The sequence below is a fragment of the Cydia fagiglandana genome, chromosome 12 (assembly GCF_963556715.1).
Source record: "Cydia fagiglandana chromosome 12, ilCydFagi1.1, whole genome shotgun sequence".
In the NCBI taxonomy this organism is placed as follows: Eukaryota; Metazoa; Arthropoda; class Insecta; order Lepidoptera; family Tortricidae; genus Cydia; species Cydia fagiglandana.
The window spans coordinates 7153659-7170803 of record NC_085943.1 but is presented as its reverse complement, the minus strand read 5'-3'; the positions used below and the strand labels follow the sequence as shown (position 1 = coordinate 7170803).

At 43.1% G+C, this 17145-nt stretch overlaps 1 protein-coding gene across 1 annotated transcript in view; it reads left to right on the top strand.

Annotated features, from left to right (window-relative positions):
- The window catches only part of LOC134669521 (dmX-like protein 2), a 108854-nt gene that overhangs the window by 22120 nt on the left and 69589 nt on the right, over nucleotides 1-17145 (top strand). Inside the window, exons 4-13 of the mRNA XM_063527117.1 lie at nucleotides 2936-3015; nucleotides 4778-4907; nucleotides 8897-9017; nucleotides 10295-10480; nucleotides 10653-10780; nucleotides 11194-11354; nucleotides 11669-11741; nucleotides 12787-12973; nucleotides 13750-13934; nucleotides 16372-16485. Coding sequence (XP_063383187.1) covers nucleotides 2936-3015; nucleotides 4778-4907; nucleotides 8897-9017; nucleotides 10295-10480; nucleotides 10653-10780; nucleotides 11194-11354; nucleotides 11669-11741; nucleotides 12787-12973; nucleotides 13750-13934; nucleotides 16372-16485 — 1365 coding nt within the window. The remainder of the gene's footprint in view (nucleotides 1-2935; nucleotides 3016-4777; nucleotides 4908-8896; nucleotides 9018-10294; nucleotides 10481-10652; nucleotides 10781-11193; nucleotides 11355-11668; nucleotides 11742-12786; nucleotides 12974-13749; nucleotides 13935-16371; nucleotides 16486-17145) is intronic.

The following is a 17145-nucleotide window of genomic DNA, read 5'->3' as shown; positions in this document are numbered from 1 at the left end:
AGGCAGCATTTTTGAAAAAAAACCAGGCAAGTGCGAGTCGGACTCGCGCACGAAGGGTTCCGTACTATAATGCAAAAAAAAACAAAAAAAAAAGCAAAAAAAAAACGGTCACCCATCCAAGTACTGACCACTCCCGACGTTGCTTAACTTTGGTCAAAAATCACGTTTGTTGTATGGGAGCCCCATTTAAATCTTTATTTTATTCTGTTTTTAGTATTTGTTGTTATAGCGGCAACAGAAATACATCATCTGTGAAAATTTCAACTGTCTAGCTATCACGGTTCGTGAGATACAGCCTGGTGACAGACAGACGGACGGACAGCGAAGTCTTAGTAATAGGGTCCCGTTTTACCCTTTGGGTACGGAACCCTAAAAGTATCATCTACTAATGTTATTGTTATGCACAAGCAGAAGATATTATAGAATCTTGTTTATTTACAAGAAGATGACATTTTTCTCCACATACCTATAGTAACAGCACCAGTCATGGGACATTTAAGAAGAAATTTGGAGTATTTATGATATTTCCCTTATACATGTAACTGGTCTACCGCTTAGCGTGTTAAAAGATGAAAGTCCTATCCGTCTTTCATGTTTTAGGCGTGTTGTATCAAAGATATTGCAATGAGTTTCCACATACTTAACAAATTAAAACTATGTTTTTTTCTTCTCCAGTCATGGACACCAAAGCTCCAGTAATGGGCCCCCAGTAATGGACGTGGATCCAGTAATGGGCCCCCTATAATGGACATTGCTCTATCAGTATAAAATATTGAAATGGGGTATAAGTTATGGCAAAAAAATCAATTTTTGGTATAAGCTTTTATCGATGAATGTATTTTTCTTTCCACAGCCAATTATTATTGTATTAGATCCATCGAGACAATTCTAATATACCTAACACAATTAGTTAGGGTTTATTTCGATAAAATTCCCATGGCCACCTCCTGTCTCCATCATAAGATCAGGTCGATGTTATCATATATAATATTGCATTATCATCAGATTTGCATACTTAATTACGTACTTACAAAAAAATTCAATTGTATCGGAAATCGAAAAGTGGCTCAAATTCAGTTACCAAAATTTGACCCACACAAACTAACAGGGCAAGTTAAATAAAAGTTTGGAAAAACGATATTAATTTATGCGAAGTCCGAGAATACCTCCTGGTTGACGTATTTCGTAACTACATTTTACTTCTGTATTGTTTAAACATGAAATTATGCCATGGCAAGCATTATAATGTCAATTGTCCCATTATAGGAGGCATGCAGTTTTACAGCTCCTATAATGGGATTGGGCCAAATACCACTATTTTTTTTACATCTGTGGAGTCACAACATAGTGTGTTGTATACATTATCTCATGGTAAATGCAATTAACAAAACACATTCTAGTTTTCATCGAGTATTAATTAATTAAAATTTAATAAATTAACTCACCTCTCTTAGCGAAGTTGTTAAGAATTCGTAGTGGTATTTTTTTTCAGTGACACGACAACTTTTGGGTTGACGCCAATTTCTTAAAAAATAACCAAATTTAATGAAACTTTAAATTGAAACAGCTCTAAGACTCATATTTATGATAATATACAGACAGTGTTTATAAACTATTTTTAGATACTTATTTTAGAGGATTTGTGGTTTTTTGTCCCATAACTGGTTCCACGTCCATTATAGGGTCCACTACTATATATATTTTTGAGAAAAATATAGCTAGGTATTTTAGTTTAAAAATCATTGTTACAATAAATATAGGCTTTTCCAGAGAACATTTACCGAAACGAAAGCAGAATTCACAAGGGTTTTCGGTGGACGACCGTAACGCGAATGATTGTTTGGACTGACCTTTCTATAAATATATTAATGTATTTTATTGTGTAATAATCATAATAATTATTAAGTTATATTAAATCTGGGAATGAAATTATATCAGAAAGGAGATTCTTAAATGAGTAGGTATACTCGTAACATGCTTTGTGCATTAAATATACCTCCCTCTATTGAGTGAAAATAAAACAAAATACACAGGTAATCTGTGTTGCGGTTTTAAAGTGCCATCTGTTACACCTTTGACAAATTAAAAATGATTGCTTGTCAAATGAAGTCGCCATGTTAGAATTACACCGATACTATAAGCATCACTCACACAAACAAGCAATGAGGCAAAATTTTACCAATATTCAAAGGCTTTTTTCTTAATAATTTTAATCAAAATCTAGTATTTTTTTACGTTCTGCGAAGACAGAAATATATATACTACCCAAACATTACATATACAAGTGAAGAAACCCTATATAATAGGAGCTAGGGTGCCAAGAAAGTTGTATGAAAATCGAGCAAGGAGAACCACCTTAAGCGCGCGGTTGTTTTATTTCTGAGATTTTATGCAGTGAACGCATGCTTCAACGGAATGTAGGAAAAATGGCAATGCGCTTGCCGCTGCGTTTATAGAACGTAGCTTTGTAATAGAGCCCGGCGGCTAATCCTATTGTCTATTGTTAAGTAAAACCGCACGAGCTACTTACCTGCAAAAAAGGGTCATAATTATTCTATTTGGCACCTGAGCGCGGGCTAGTCCAACGCTCAAAAAACCAGTGTAGGTGCGCTCTCCGATAACGCGCCTTTGTTACGCATCTCGATGACACATTTTAAACTGGTTCTGTAGCGTTCGACTCGCTGGCACTCAGTAACCGAAGTATTGTACTTTTTATGCAGGTGGTTGTGGCACGTGGCACGAGCGGTTTTACTGAACAATAGACAATAGGATTAGTTCGGGCTCTATTCGAAACCTACGAACTATACCGCATAAATAATCATCATCATCATTAGATTATCTGATCTAAAATGGGTGTGCGGCAAACGCATTGCGTTTAACGCTGCGCTTGTCGCATAAAACAAACGCGCGCTTTATGGTATTACTTTAATTGCAGCAAGCTCCGGTGTAACATTCCAAATTGGCGGCAGCGACAAAGACGACAAGCCGCCGAAGTTGCAGGATGAAGACGAGCCCGTAAGTCTAAAGGCCTGTGCACACCGGCTGCGTGTGCGTGACGTGCACGTGCGCGTGCGGCGTTGTAGTATACAGATCCTTATGAGAGATGGCACACCGCTTGCGTGACGTGTGCGTGTGCGGCTCCAACATTTTAGCGCACGCACACGCGCACGTCACGCACACGCAAGCCGGTGTGGCTCGGCCTTAAGTCTAAATCATTTTGGAGTTTTTCGTATGTGACATAAAGGTCTTTCATTTCATCCTGCATTCAATATTAAATTACAACGAGAGAGAGAGAGAGAGAGAGAGAGAGAGAGATATAGAGAAAGACTTAAAATTGTGATTCTACGATGCTCAGCAAAAGACAATGATAGATGTCCATTTAGTGCAAATTTTTGATTCGTCTTAATTTTCTCATGTCTATACATCTCTATAGATCTCCACGTACACTATTCTACATTTATTTTTTAACTACTATGAAATCATTTAGACCGATTATGTAGCGTATAATAAATTTTAAATACATCCCGACGTTTCGAACCCTTTACAGCGGTCGTACTGTTTAACGGGTGGCTGAGGAAAATATGATAACTATCGCGGTAACCGAAGAAAATATTACTACAAAAAATCTTTTATAAGATGCATCCGTATATCTTAAAACATATATCTGCTAAATCTAGAAAGAAGATCTTCCGTGGAAATCTGTAGAGTTCGAAACAATCCGTTTAACGGACAGATCCTAACAGATAAGATAACGTTCTTAATTAACTGTTTACTCTCTTAACCTAACAACATCATGCTCTAATTTAAATTACAACTATATACTAGTTGACACAAGGTTGCTTCTCCAATGAACAAATGAGTAAGATATGAGGTTTACTAAGTAAGCGCCAAAATGGAAATATGCACTGACAGTGTGATATCATTGTTTGTTGTTACCTGATATCAGTTGATACGAAGTACGGACGGAATCTAATTTGATTATATTCATATCAGCATTATTTTTGAAAGAGCAACGAACTTTGAAATATAATTAACATGTGTTAATTTGTCATGTGTTTGTTTTGATTAACCAATAACCAAACATTTTGATGTTAGTATAAAATTATGTCAATAAAGGTGGCAAACGAATGCCTAATTCATTTTTAGGGTTCCGTACCCAAAGAGTAAAAACGGGGCCCTATTAGTAAGACTCCACTGTCCGTCCGTTTGTCTGTCTGTCTGTCACCAGGCTGTATCTCATGAACTGTGATAGCTAGACGGTTCATGAGATATAGTCTAGTCAGAGACAGTGGAGTCTTAATAGGTTCCCGTTTTTACCCTTTGGGTACGGAAGCCTAAAAAAATGAAGAATCCATAAATTGAACCTTGTAGTAAGGGTTACTCCACGGACGAAAACAACGTAGTTATATCTCAGTCGGCTTTTATTGATATACTATCTAACCATCTAAGTACAGTTACTAACAACTTTTACGTAAGTAACTACTGTAACATCAGCAGGCGTTTTGACAGAGACACCGCACTGTGATCACAATAACTATTTTTGCAAGATTAATGTTGGAAGGTGTTCAATAGCTTGAATGCAGCCAACCAAGCAGCAATCCGCTCCTAACATTTGACATCGTTCGTAATTTGCACCTCGGAGGTCACTATTCTACGTCGACACATCGTTAGCGTGTTCTATCTCGGAGGTGGCGCCATCTCTTGAGAAGTTTGGGTACTACAACCTTATTTACAGCGGTTAAAGTCAATTTTGCATTAACTGTACATTCATTTTCAGGGTTGGCTGTGCGTATGGCAGTGTCATACGGCGACTCCGGCGCATCACCTCGCCTTTTCACCGGACGGTGTTCTCTTCGCTACTTCGGGAGTCAATGACAGATTAGTTAAGATCTGGTATCAAAATAAAGGTAATTCAATTTAATCAATTCAACTGATTGTGCAAAAGTTAAGGCCTGTCTCCATTTCGCGCGGCAAACTATCGAACATTGGCTCGCGAGGCAGCCGCGCGCAATGGATACATTATAACAACGCTACAGAAGGTATCTAGAGTTAGAGCAAGAAAAGTCTGCAGCGATTATGATAGCCGAAGTGTTATTTTAAACGACAGACTTCTATGAAATTATGACGCATTAATAACGCTTGCACCGCGTGGGCTATCAAAATCGCTGCAGACTTTTCATGGTCTGAGTCTAAGCGATTGTCAATGCAACTGAAATAGCGCTAGAATATTTTTGGATGCGTCAGCATAGGTAGGTATTATTTGCCATTTAGGAAAAATATAGTCGGCATACTTCACATAAAACCTAATTTAATTGGGTGGTAATGGTTAATTAATTAAAAATATATTAGACTAAATTTCTAACACGTGTGTTCCTTTAATAACAAAAATCATTAGCCGAATTATATCACGCGTCGAGAAATTTAAAATTTGAACTTTATACTGATAGTTTTAAGACTCAAATTCAATAGTAACAAACATGTCTCTTTCGCTGTTTCAATTTTGCGGTAACAATACAGTTAAACGCCCTCTGTTTATAGACATGTGTTAATATGAGTTAATCCGATTAATGTGTACCTCACGTATTAGTAAGCCTTGGTCACGTGTTGTGTATTAGACAATTGTATTTACATTTTTACAACGTGGTTACAATGTATCTTTGCCTTTTAGGAGTTGTAAATGGTTTTACAACTGGCATTGTTATGTTTGGTGTTAGGTTTTGTGTGGTCATTTGGTCGGTATCGTCTTGGGTCGTCCCATTCGTTTTTCGTCAAGTTCTTAAATTAGTCCTATTCTGCTTTCGTCACTCATTCTACATTCGTCACAATCGTCGTCGGTGGCTTTCAATGTAGAATGAGTGACGAAAGCAGAATAGGACTAATTTAAGAACTTGACGAAAAACGAATGGGACGACCCAAGACGATACCATTTGGTCAACTTATATTTCTAAGTCACGTTGTACAAAACACTGATTGATTTTAATGCCACCTGACGCAAGAAGACACGAGAAAGGAAATATCATATTAAATTAACATCACAGTATTTAACAATTAACATAAAACTAGAGCAGACTCGCGTGTTTTAATTACTTTTTGAGTTAAACCCATAGATTAGATCTACGCATTTCACAATGGACAGAAAACTGCGAGAACATGATACAGCCTGGTTGTTTCAACGTCTTTTATCAGTCTTAATTTTAGACAATTTAATTTCGAACCTTATTTACACGTGGGTAGATGTGTTATATCACTTGAACCGAAAATACAAGTAATCGGTCGCTTTTTTTAATAGCTTAGGTGTGATCCTGCATGTGAAGCTGGTGGTTCAGGGTTCGAATCCTAGCACGAGCATTAATTTCTTTCAATGCCAATATATCTGTTCGACAATTTCAAAAAATCTTTAATAGCGTTCAGTAAAGGGTAACTCGCAAAAACAAGAAAGCCGAGATTGGACACTGATTCTAGCACCCTCAGTTTTTCTATTTACTTGTTTGCTAATAGAATATTATGCTCCTACTAGTCAAATCAGTTTCTTTTTTAGAACTGTCAAAACGATTTGATAATATGGAATTTATATGAAACATTACATAATAACGCACAGTGTTCGATTTCCTTCAAAAAATTTCCCTATGCTGTTAATTGCATAAATCAATCAAGGAATGCATTTGAAATGCAAGACTAGAACACCCAGAAGTATATTTCAAATACTTTTTTTAATAAAAAATAAATTATATTTCATGACCTTGACATCGAAAAATTACTAAATAAATTCTACAAAAATATCTGATGAAGAAGTCGCTTTTTAATCAATGTAGTTCGATAAAGAAGCCTTTGGCGCATATTTTCTAGTTCCAAGTTTTGGAATTTACCCTCTGGTTATCGAGTAATTCATATAAATAGAAATTTTTTATTTCATTTTTTTCTCCTAAATAACTCAAAAGTGCGACTTGTGACTAGCACTGACAGATTGCTCTTAACTAGGTCAACCACTGGTAAAAAAATCACGTTCCACTATCGCGGTGTTTGGGAGTTATCGAATTTAAAAATACAGTGTTAGGGTTGACCCTCAACTTGACCTTTAATTTTTAGTCAGAATTAATTCAAAATTTTCCTCTATTACAAAACTGTATATTGTTTAGACATACTCCAGGTACATAAATAAAAATACAGGAACACTGGATTGACGGGAGCAAAAGTGCACCAGTGCTAGTGATTAATTAAAAATCGACTAATCGTAAAAAACAATTTTATCCATCATTATCAAAATGGCTAAGTTTGAATACATTTAATTGTGTGCAAACCTCTTTCATTTATACTTATCACAAGCGCTATCCGATAAATATCGTGCCATATTTACTGAGATATTAGGTCTTGATGCGTGGTTAATCGACGGATTACATATTATACTTGTCGTTGTCGCCATATCTTGCGAGTATCCTATCGATGCAAAAAAGTTCGGTACTCTTTGCCGTACGCTCGCGGAAAGGTATGTGAAGAAGTCGTCATATGAATGGCATCCGATGACTGTAACGGTACACAAAATTCTAGTACACGGCGAAGAGATCTTAGATTCATGTTTTCTTCCTGTTGGTATGCTCTCAGAGCAAGCGGCCGAATCGCGCAATAAATTTTGGCAGTCAGATAGGGAACACCATTGACCAACTATGATAGATCTCTTTCACCGTGCACTAGAATCATCAGATCCGTTCGTGTCTATGGCACACTACAGACAACGCCAAAAATCGTCCAGTAGGATTAGTCTACCAGAAGCAGTTCGTGAACTTCTGAAGCCGATTCATGAAGAAAACTTACAAGAGGCTGAAGTCGATGATGAAGATCTAGCTAATGATGGATCTTCGTTAATAGACGGTGATGAAAATCCATCCCATGTTGACGACTGGACGTTAGTTCTCGAAAATGAAAATGATTTGTATGAGCCACAAAATACATAAAATCTGAGACCAACTTACGAAAAGAAACTATAACTTGACTTCTGAATTTCTTTCTTTCTTTTCTGAATTTAATGACTTTATTGTTTAATAAAGTGCACTGCACTTAAAAGTTTCTGCGTGGCCCAATTGACTGGTAGAGAATGCCTTTTGGCAAGTCTGCCATTTGTAATTTCTTGTATTGTGCAATAAAGGTTAAATAAATAAATATAAATAAAGTTTCTTATGTTGTTCCTTAATTTAATTTAATCAGATTTTTCAATTACTCCGACCTTTCATATTTGTTTGACCTTTAAGTAACAACCCTAAAAAGTATAATTTGACCTTTATACGTAACTCCCAAACGCCGCGATAGTGGAACGTGATTTTCGTGGTGACGTGACCAGTGGTAGACCTAGTTAAGAGCCATCTTTTAGTGCTAGTTACAACTCGCACTTTTGAGTTTTTCAGGAGAAAAAAAATGAAATAAAAAATCTGTATTTATATGAATAACTCGGTAAGCAGAGGGTAAATTCCAAAACTAAGAACTAGAAAATATGCGCCAAAGGCTTCTTTATCAAACTACATTGATTAAAAAGCGACTTCTTTATCAGATACTTTTGTAGAATTTATTTAGCAATTTTTCGATGTCAAGCTCATGAAATATAATTTATTTTTTATAAAAAAAAAGTATTTGAAATAGACTTCTGGGTGTTCTAGTCTTGCATTTCAAATGCATTCCTTGATTGATTTATGCAATTAACAGCATAGGGAAATTTTTTGAGGGAAATCGAACACTGTGTAACGTCACGGTCAACTCACCTACTTTTTATATTTCTATCCGATTTATTAAATAGAAATTGTGTAAGTAACTGCTATGTATGTTTTTGTAATAATTATCTCGTGCTTTATTCCATGTATGGTGTGATATCATTTATTTCAATTTATTAATATGCTCGTTTGTGTTTCAGTATTGGTGCACGCGCAAGGCGAGCACGCGTCGTCTGACCTCAACTACACGTTCATATACGTCGCGCACCCGCGAGCGGTCACGCATCTGTCATGGCGGAAAACGAGCAAATATATGCCCAAGTGAGTCTTACTTTAACGTTGATAAGAACTAGGGCATGCAGTACCGGTCCCGGTACCAAGAAATTCATTTCCCGGTTCTGGGCATGGCCGGAACCGGGATTCCCGGTTCTTCCCGGTTCTCAAGGCATCTTTAGATTACTTTTAAGAAATTGTTTGAGTTAGCGTACAATCTTTATAAATGACTTATTTACATATAAATAATTGCTTAAAAAATAGTAAATGACTTATTTTATTAAAAACAAACACTTAATTGGCGTTCCAATCTATTTTACAAATTTAACCGGCACACTTTGCCTCCGCCTGGGCCGAGCCACACGGCCGTAGCGTAGTCGATGCACTCAGCACTATATGACGGCACGGCCTGCCTGCACGAATGCCTACTTTACTAGGTTAGTTTGTCGGGTTGTTCGGGTCCCCCGTTTCATAGCATCATTATTAAATGTTATATAATGTCCCGAGCTAAAATACTAAAACATTACTACTATTGAAATGGGAATATATAGTCATATGATGAGAACCGGGAAGTACCGGTACCGGGTCTCCAGTACCGGTTCTTTTGACACTATAAAATTCCCGGGAAATCCCGGGAATATGAGAACCGGGAATTCCCGGGAGCATGCCCTAATAAGAACTGTTAAACTAGAGCTTTACAGTCATATCTGTCTTACAATTTAGAAACAATGCGCAATTTTTGTATACAAGTCGTTTAGTTTTCTGATAAGGAAGTTTTGTAACATTTTAGTACTTCTTCATGATTGTTAATGTTGAATATGAGTTTTGTTAAGTTGGTATGCAATAAGTGCAATAACTAACGTATGTTGTGGGACTATAATGTAGTCCCACGCATCAAAAATGAATTGACTGTATAAGATGTGTAAAAAGTCTAAGAAAACATTGTGCTCCGAGTATGACAGTCGTAGAAGATGACGCTGTACGTGTACAGCGCTATAGGGACCGTGCGCATTGGAGGGTCTGCCATCTTGTCGAATCGGAAACATATGTGCACATGTACATTGCCAAAACAAGTGCTACCATCTACCGTTCTCGTAGGTATGTTTCCTTGTGCATGGTAGGTTCTGCCATCTTGTGGGCTACATCGGAAGCATAAACGTCATGTTTACGCCGCGCGCCAAAAATCTGACGGCTATCTAACCCTATAGTTCATGCACGCCCCCTTTATGTTTATTGATAACTGAATTGTCAAACAGAATTATCGCATAAGGCGCATAATATACGGAGCTATGCAGCGCCAACTTTAACTTAATTTATATTTTCAGGGGCAGCGTTGGCAACGTGCTAGTGACATCATGCGTGGACAATATCTGCCGCGTGTGGTCGGAGACGCTACTGCCGGACGACGAGTGGGGCGGCTGCGTGACGGCGCACAGCCGCTCGCCGCCGCGCCGCCAGCGCGCCACGCACCGCCACAAGCACCGCTTCATGCAGCGTCTCAAGCACATGAAGTGAGTGTCGGAGCTGCTATAGTGTAGTGGACCGCGTGTGGTCGGAGACGCTACTGCCGGACGACGAGTGGGGCCGCTGCGTGACGGCGCACAGCTGCTCGCCGCCGCGCCGCTTAACTTAAAGTTAACATCCCTCTCCTTATCATGTTAATAAAGTAATATTTTTTTGCAGGACATGCTTCCACATACGACGGAACGCGCAGTCCTCTAAGCAGCCCGGGGCGCCCATCCCCACTCTACCCTCGACGTATAGTGCACACGACTTCCACAACCCTTATCACGCCACATCTTATACTGGAGGTACATATTTAGACCTACTTTTATTGTTGTCAATTGTTTTTCGTTAGATTTGGATAAAATGTATTTATTTCAAAACGTTACATCAAAAAAGGTACAAATAAGTCTTAAACTCACATAATACTTGTAGTAAAATTTGTTTCTTTCTGTCCCCACAAAAATAAACTAAACGCCGAAGACTAAAGGAACCAACTGATTACCAGTTCGCCGGACGATATCAGCCTGTCTGTTACACGCAAAATTTGACAGCTCCGAACAACTGACAGACCGATATCGTCCGGCGAACTGGCAATCAGTGGGCCAATAATAAAACACTACTTCGTGTGATAAACAAAAGACTGGGGTTTTGTTTATCACACGATGTGGTGTTTTATTTTATATTTTCGATCAAAAACATGTGTTTTGTGTTGTTTTAGGTCTACATTTCCATCTAGCAGCATCTATAAACGCAGAGACAGACATTCCCCTAGTGCCGTCGCTGGCCGGCGGCGGGCGGTTCATACTGCACTGGCTACACAATAAGGAAATGCATTTCACCAGCCAAGCTGAGGCCATACTGCATGATCTTACTAAGAAGGTAATCTATATAGGAGCATTCCACGGGCTGTCCCGTACAAACGCATTTTATTTCATATAATATTACAACTTTTTCTTCGGCGTTTAAAGCCGACGGCTATTTTTTGTGCATATTTCTGACCTTTTGTCACAGAAAAAGAAACTCCTGTACTTACATATCTTGAGAAAATTCGCGTTTGTACGAAAATTTTTGAAATTTCCAAGTAGATATATGATTCCTGAGGGGTTGTGGCGCCCCCTGGCCAATATTTTCATAGAAAGTAATTGAATTTGTTCTTAGTTAATTGTAATTAAAAAAAAATTGTTTATTAACAGGTTTTGGATAAAGAAGAGTCTGAAGAAGGAGGTTCAGAACACACCACGCATCCGGACGGAGAGAATGACGCGAGTATGACATATTAATTCTTAATACAAATATTGTTCATGCATCGATAATGCATTGAGGAGTGATTTACAACAGTTTCTACGAAATTTTATCGTTCTCAAATAATGGCACGACCTGCGATGCGAGTATATGACCTCAGTTTTTTATTAGAAACTTGTTTATGATCAAATCACTCCTTATTTATGTAATAAAAACCCTTAAGGTTTGAGAGATCTTGATGTAGGTGACATGAAAGAGTAAAAATCTAAATATGGCACTCTCAATATCAGCTTGATTTTATTTTGTATTTTATACGTTTAACTTGGCCGTACACACTGCCGGGTGTTTAGATACATTTATATAACATCGCTTGTCGTGTAATATTCACTCATTCAACATTGTCATTGAGGTAAAATTGTCTCCATAACCTGTAACTCATATACATAAACTCTCTCATAATAGTCATAATTATACCTATAAACATTAGGTACGTGGCCTCGGCTAAGTAACTACAGCAACTGAAAGCTATGTTGAGTCTTTCGCAGGCAAAAGTTATCACTTTGTTCGATGTTAATAAGGGTATTCCACCTGTCCAACTTTTTTGTCCAATGTGTATTATGTCTCACATTTTGCTTTAATGAGAGAGTGAGACGTAATAACATTGGACAGATGGAATACCACCCTACGGCATAACTTACACTATGTTTATTAATAATCGCACAAAGCACCTTTTGTCTGCGAACGCCTCAATTTTGTAGTAGATAGTCAAACGGCTTGGTAACTATGCGCTTCCTTGCTTATTCCATGCTGCATAGGACATAGGCGGCCCAGTCAGTTGGCTAAAGTACAGTCTGAGGATAACAGCAATAGTGACGAACAACCAGGTAATCATATCTTCGATATACATTATACCTCGTTTTTTTAGCATTAGAAAAAAGGTAAACAATCTTGATGTGTCTTTTAATTGAAAAACATCATCGTTATCGACATATTATTGTCCGTGGTCAGAGAAAAGTGTAACATAGCAACTCTCCTATTCACTGTGAAATAAAACATCTATGTGTCACAGGTAGCGGTAACCACAGCCATCCAACCCTGTCCAACACGACGTCCATAAACTCCATAGCAACAGACGTAACGTGCACGCACTTACCCGACTCGTTAGACGCGAAGATTGAAGGACTTTTACGGGATTGGCATCAGAGCCCTGATCTACTCTTCTCTATACATCCTGTGGACGGCAGTTTTCTTATATGGTACGTATGGTATTTTTGTAATACCGTAGGAAACTAATATACATCCAATAGCGATGGAGGTCACATGCACGCACGAACCACCATAATCCTCTGTTGCCTGGTCTGCGTACTGGTGAAATTGACTATGTGTGTAGACACGAAAGAGGAAAACCACTCTCCAAGCGAATGGCCCCACCTCGTATCCCTGTCATTTAAATGTATACATAGCTTTCGCGTGAGCCAGTTCATGTCTGAACTGAGCCCCATTTACTTTACATTAGATCTTTTTGATACCTAAGACATATATGTAAAATAATACTGCTTGTACTTGGCGGGCCATAATTCTGTACCTTAAATTATATAAAATAAAGTTTTATTCTATTCTATGTCAAACTTCGAGTTTTGCTCCGAGCAATTATTAGGGTTGACCTTTGCGTGCACGACCACAGATAAGATAATAGCTTGAATTTTGACAACCCTAAATAGCTGAAAGGGATAGGGCCATATGTTAGAAAGGGACAGCATGTTGCGACCCTGAACCGCTGTCAAACTGTTTTGTAGGAAGTTATTATTATCCTCCTAAGGCCCAGCCGTACAAATGAAAGATCCAAAAATTTCCACTGAAACTAGAACCTACAGTGTAGGACAGAGTTCTCTTTTCGTTGCTGGAAAACTGAACGCAACAAAGCAAAAGCGACTCTGTTCTAATTGAATAGGATTTAAGTTTCATCGAACTGAAGAGGTACTATAGGTAGGACCTTGGGCCTTAGGAGGATATTATTTATTCTGTGTTACAGGGTGTGCGAATGGCTAGACGAGCTGCAAGCGGGCGCGATCCGGCAGGCGCAAGTGTCGTTCTCGGCGCGGATCCCGTCCGCGTTCCCGCTGGGCGACGCCACCACCATGTGCACGCCGGCCGCGCTCTACCACGCCGCGGCGCAGCCGCTGTACGTGCGGCACCGCACCAAGCCCGTCACACCCGGTGAGTCACTTGCTCACACGTCTGTCCTACAACGTGTCGTTCTCGGCGCGGATCCCGTCCGCGTTCCCGCTGGGCGACGCCACCACCATGTGCACGCCGGCCGCGCTCTACCACGCCGCGGCGCAGCCGCTGTACGTGCGGCACCGCACCAAGCCCGTCACACCCGGTGAGTCACTTGCTCACACGTCTGTCCTACAACGTGTCGTTCTCGGCGCGGATCCCGTCCGCGTTCCCGCTGGGCGACGCCACCACCATGTGCACGCCGGCCGCGCTCTACCACGCCGCGGCGCAGCCGCTGTACGTGCGGCACCGCACCAAGCCCGTCACACCCGGTGAGTCACTTGCTCACACGTCTGTCCTACAACGTGTCGTTCTCGGCGCGGATCCCGTCCGCGTTCCCGCTGAGCGACGCCACCACCATGTGCACGCCGGCCGCGCTCTACCACGCCGCGGCGCAGCCGCTGTACGTGCGGCACCGCACCAAGCCCGTCACACCCGGTGAGTCACTTGCTCACACGTCTGTCCTACAACGTGTCGTTCTCGGCGCGGATCCCGTCCGCGTTCCCGCTGGGCGACGCCACCACCATGTGCACGCCGGCCGCGCTCTACCACGCCGCGGCGCAGCCGCTGTACGTGCGGCACCGCACCAAGCCCGTCACACCCGGTGAGTCACTTGCTCACACGTCTGTCCTACAACGTGTCGTTCTCGGCGCGGATCCCGTCCGCGTTCCCGCTGAGCGACGCCACCACCATGTGCACGCCGGCCGCGCTCTACCACGCCGCGGCGCAGCCGCTGTACGTGCGGCACCGCACCAAGCCCGTCACACCCGGTGAGTCACTTGCTCACACGTCTGTCCTACAACGTGTCGTTCTCGGCGCGGATCCCGTCCGCGTTCCCGCTGGGCGACGCCACCACCATGTGCACGCCGGCCGCGCTCTACCACGCCGCGGCGCAGCCGCTGTACGTGCGGCACCGCACCAAGCCCGTCACACCCGGTGAGTCACTTGCTCACACGTCTGTCCTACAACGTGTCGTTCTCGGCGCGGATCCCGTCCGCGTTCCCGCTGGGCGACGCCACCACCATGTGCACGCCGGCCGCGCTCTACCACGCCGCGGCGCAGCCGCTGTACGTGCGGCACCGCACCAAGCCCGTCACACCCGGTGAGTCACTTGCTCACACGTCTGTCCTACAACGTGTCGTTCTCGGCGCGGATCCCGTCCGCGTTCCCGCTGGGCGACGCCACCACCATGTGCACGCCGGCCGCGCTCTACCACGCCGCGGCGCAGCCGCTGTACGTGCGGCACCGCACCAAGCCCGTCACACCCGGTGAGTCACTTGCTCACACGTCTGTCCTACAACGTGTCGTTCTCGGCGCGGATCCCGTCCGCGTTCCCGCTGGGCGACGCCACCACCATGTGCACGCCGGCCGCGCTCTACCACGCCGCGGCGCAGCCGCTGTACGTGCGGCACCGCACCAAGCCCGTCACACCCGGTGAGTCACTTGCTCACACGTCTGTCCTACAACGTGTCGTTCTCGGCGCGGATCCCGTCCGCGTTCCCGCTGGGCGACGCCACCACCATGTGCACGCCGGCCGCGCTCTACCACGCCGCGGCGCAGCCGCTGTACGTGCGGCACCGCACCAAGCCCGTCACACCCGGTGAGTCACTTGCTCACACGTCTGTCCTACAACGTGTCGTTCTCGGCGCGGATCCCGTCCGCGTTCCCGCTGGGCGACGCCACCACCATGTGCACGCCGGCCGCGCTCTACCACGCCGCGGCGCAGCCGCTGTACGTGCGGCACCGCACCAAGCCCGTCACACCCGGTGAGTCACTTGCTCACACGTCTGTCCTACAACGTGTCGTTCTCGGTGCGGATCCCGTCCGCGTTCCCGCTGGGCGACGCCACCACCATGTGCACGCCGGCCGCGCTCTACCACGCCGCGGCGCAGCCGCTGTACGTGCGGCACCGCACCAAGCCCGTCACACCCGGTGAGTCACTTGCTCACACGTCTGTCCTACAACGTGTCGTTCTCGGTGCGGATCCCGTCCGCGTTCCCGCTGGGCGACGCCACCACCATGTGCACGCCGGCCGCGCTCTACCACGCCGCGGCGCAGCCGCTGTACGTGCGGCACCGCACCAAGCCCGTCACACCCGGTGAGTCACTTGCTCACACGTCTGTCCTACAACGTGTCGTTCTCGGTGCGGATCCCGTCCGCGTTCCCGCTGGGCGACGCCACCACCATGTGCACGCCGGCCGCGCTCTACCACGCCGCGGCGCAGCCGCTGTACGTGCGGCACCGCACCAAGCCCGTCACACCCTGTGAGTCACTTCTGTCACGTCTGTCCTACCACTGAAACAGGAGGCACGATTTGATGGCGTGATGCACATCTGTCACATGTCGTCCACTTTGTTAATGTTTCTTATGATTACAGGCCAACAACAGCAGCAGCCTGAAACCGTGACGACACCGCTGGCGAGCGTGCAAGAGGAGAAAGAGGACACCGAGTGGCCTCAGAACGACGAACAAAAAGAACCTCTGGAAAACGGTATTATTTATTTATTATAAGCCTATACGGTGTCCCACTGCTGGGCAAAGGCCTCCCCCCTTGGTTTCCATTCGTCTCGATTTTGGGCAATCTTCGGCCAGTCGTTAAGATATGTGTCCAGGTCGTCCCGCCATCTCCGTCTGGGCCTACCACATCCTCGCCCGTCTTGCGGCACCCATACCGTGGTTATTTTGGCCCACCTCTGTGGGTGCATGCGGCAGACATGGCCGGCCCAGTCCCATTTGCCCAGCCCAGCCCAGCTTGGCGGTATTATTATGTGACGTTATCTATGAAATGGGACCTTATTGTCGATGGCGCTTACGCCATTATTAACGATCCTCCGATAGAAATGCAATGCCGCGCGACGCTGTGCGGCGTAAGCGCCATCGACAATAAGGCTCCTTTACATAGATAATGCCCCATATATCTTTACACTTTTGATTCATATAAATTAATCCTGCTTTATGTGGGCCGTAGTTCAATGAAATGGAGTAGAATCGTGAAAATAAAAGTAACTTTTATCTCAAAAAGTATTAGATAACGCGGTACTCTCAAGTAATACTCGTCCGTAAACGTCACTTTATGGTTTTGAATAGTAGTTTACAATCTTAATTTGCGTTGACATTATAATCAATGTAGAGGTATGTCAGGATAGTAGCA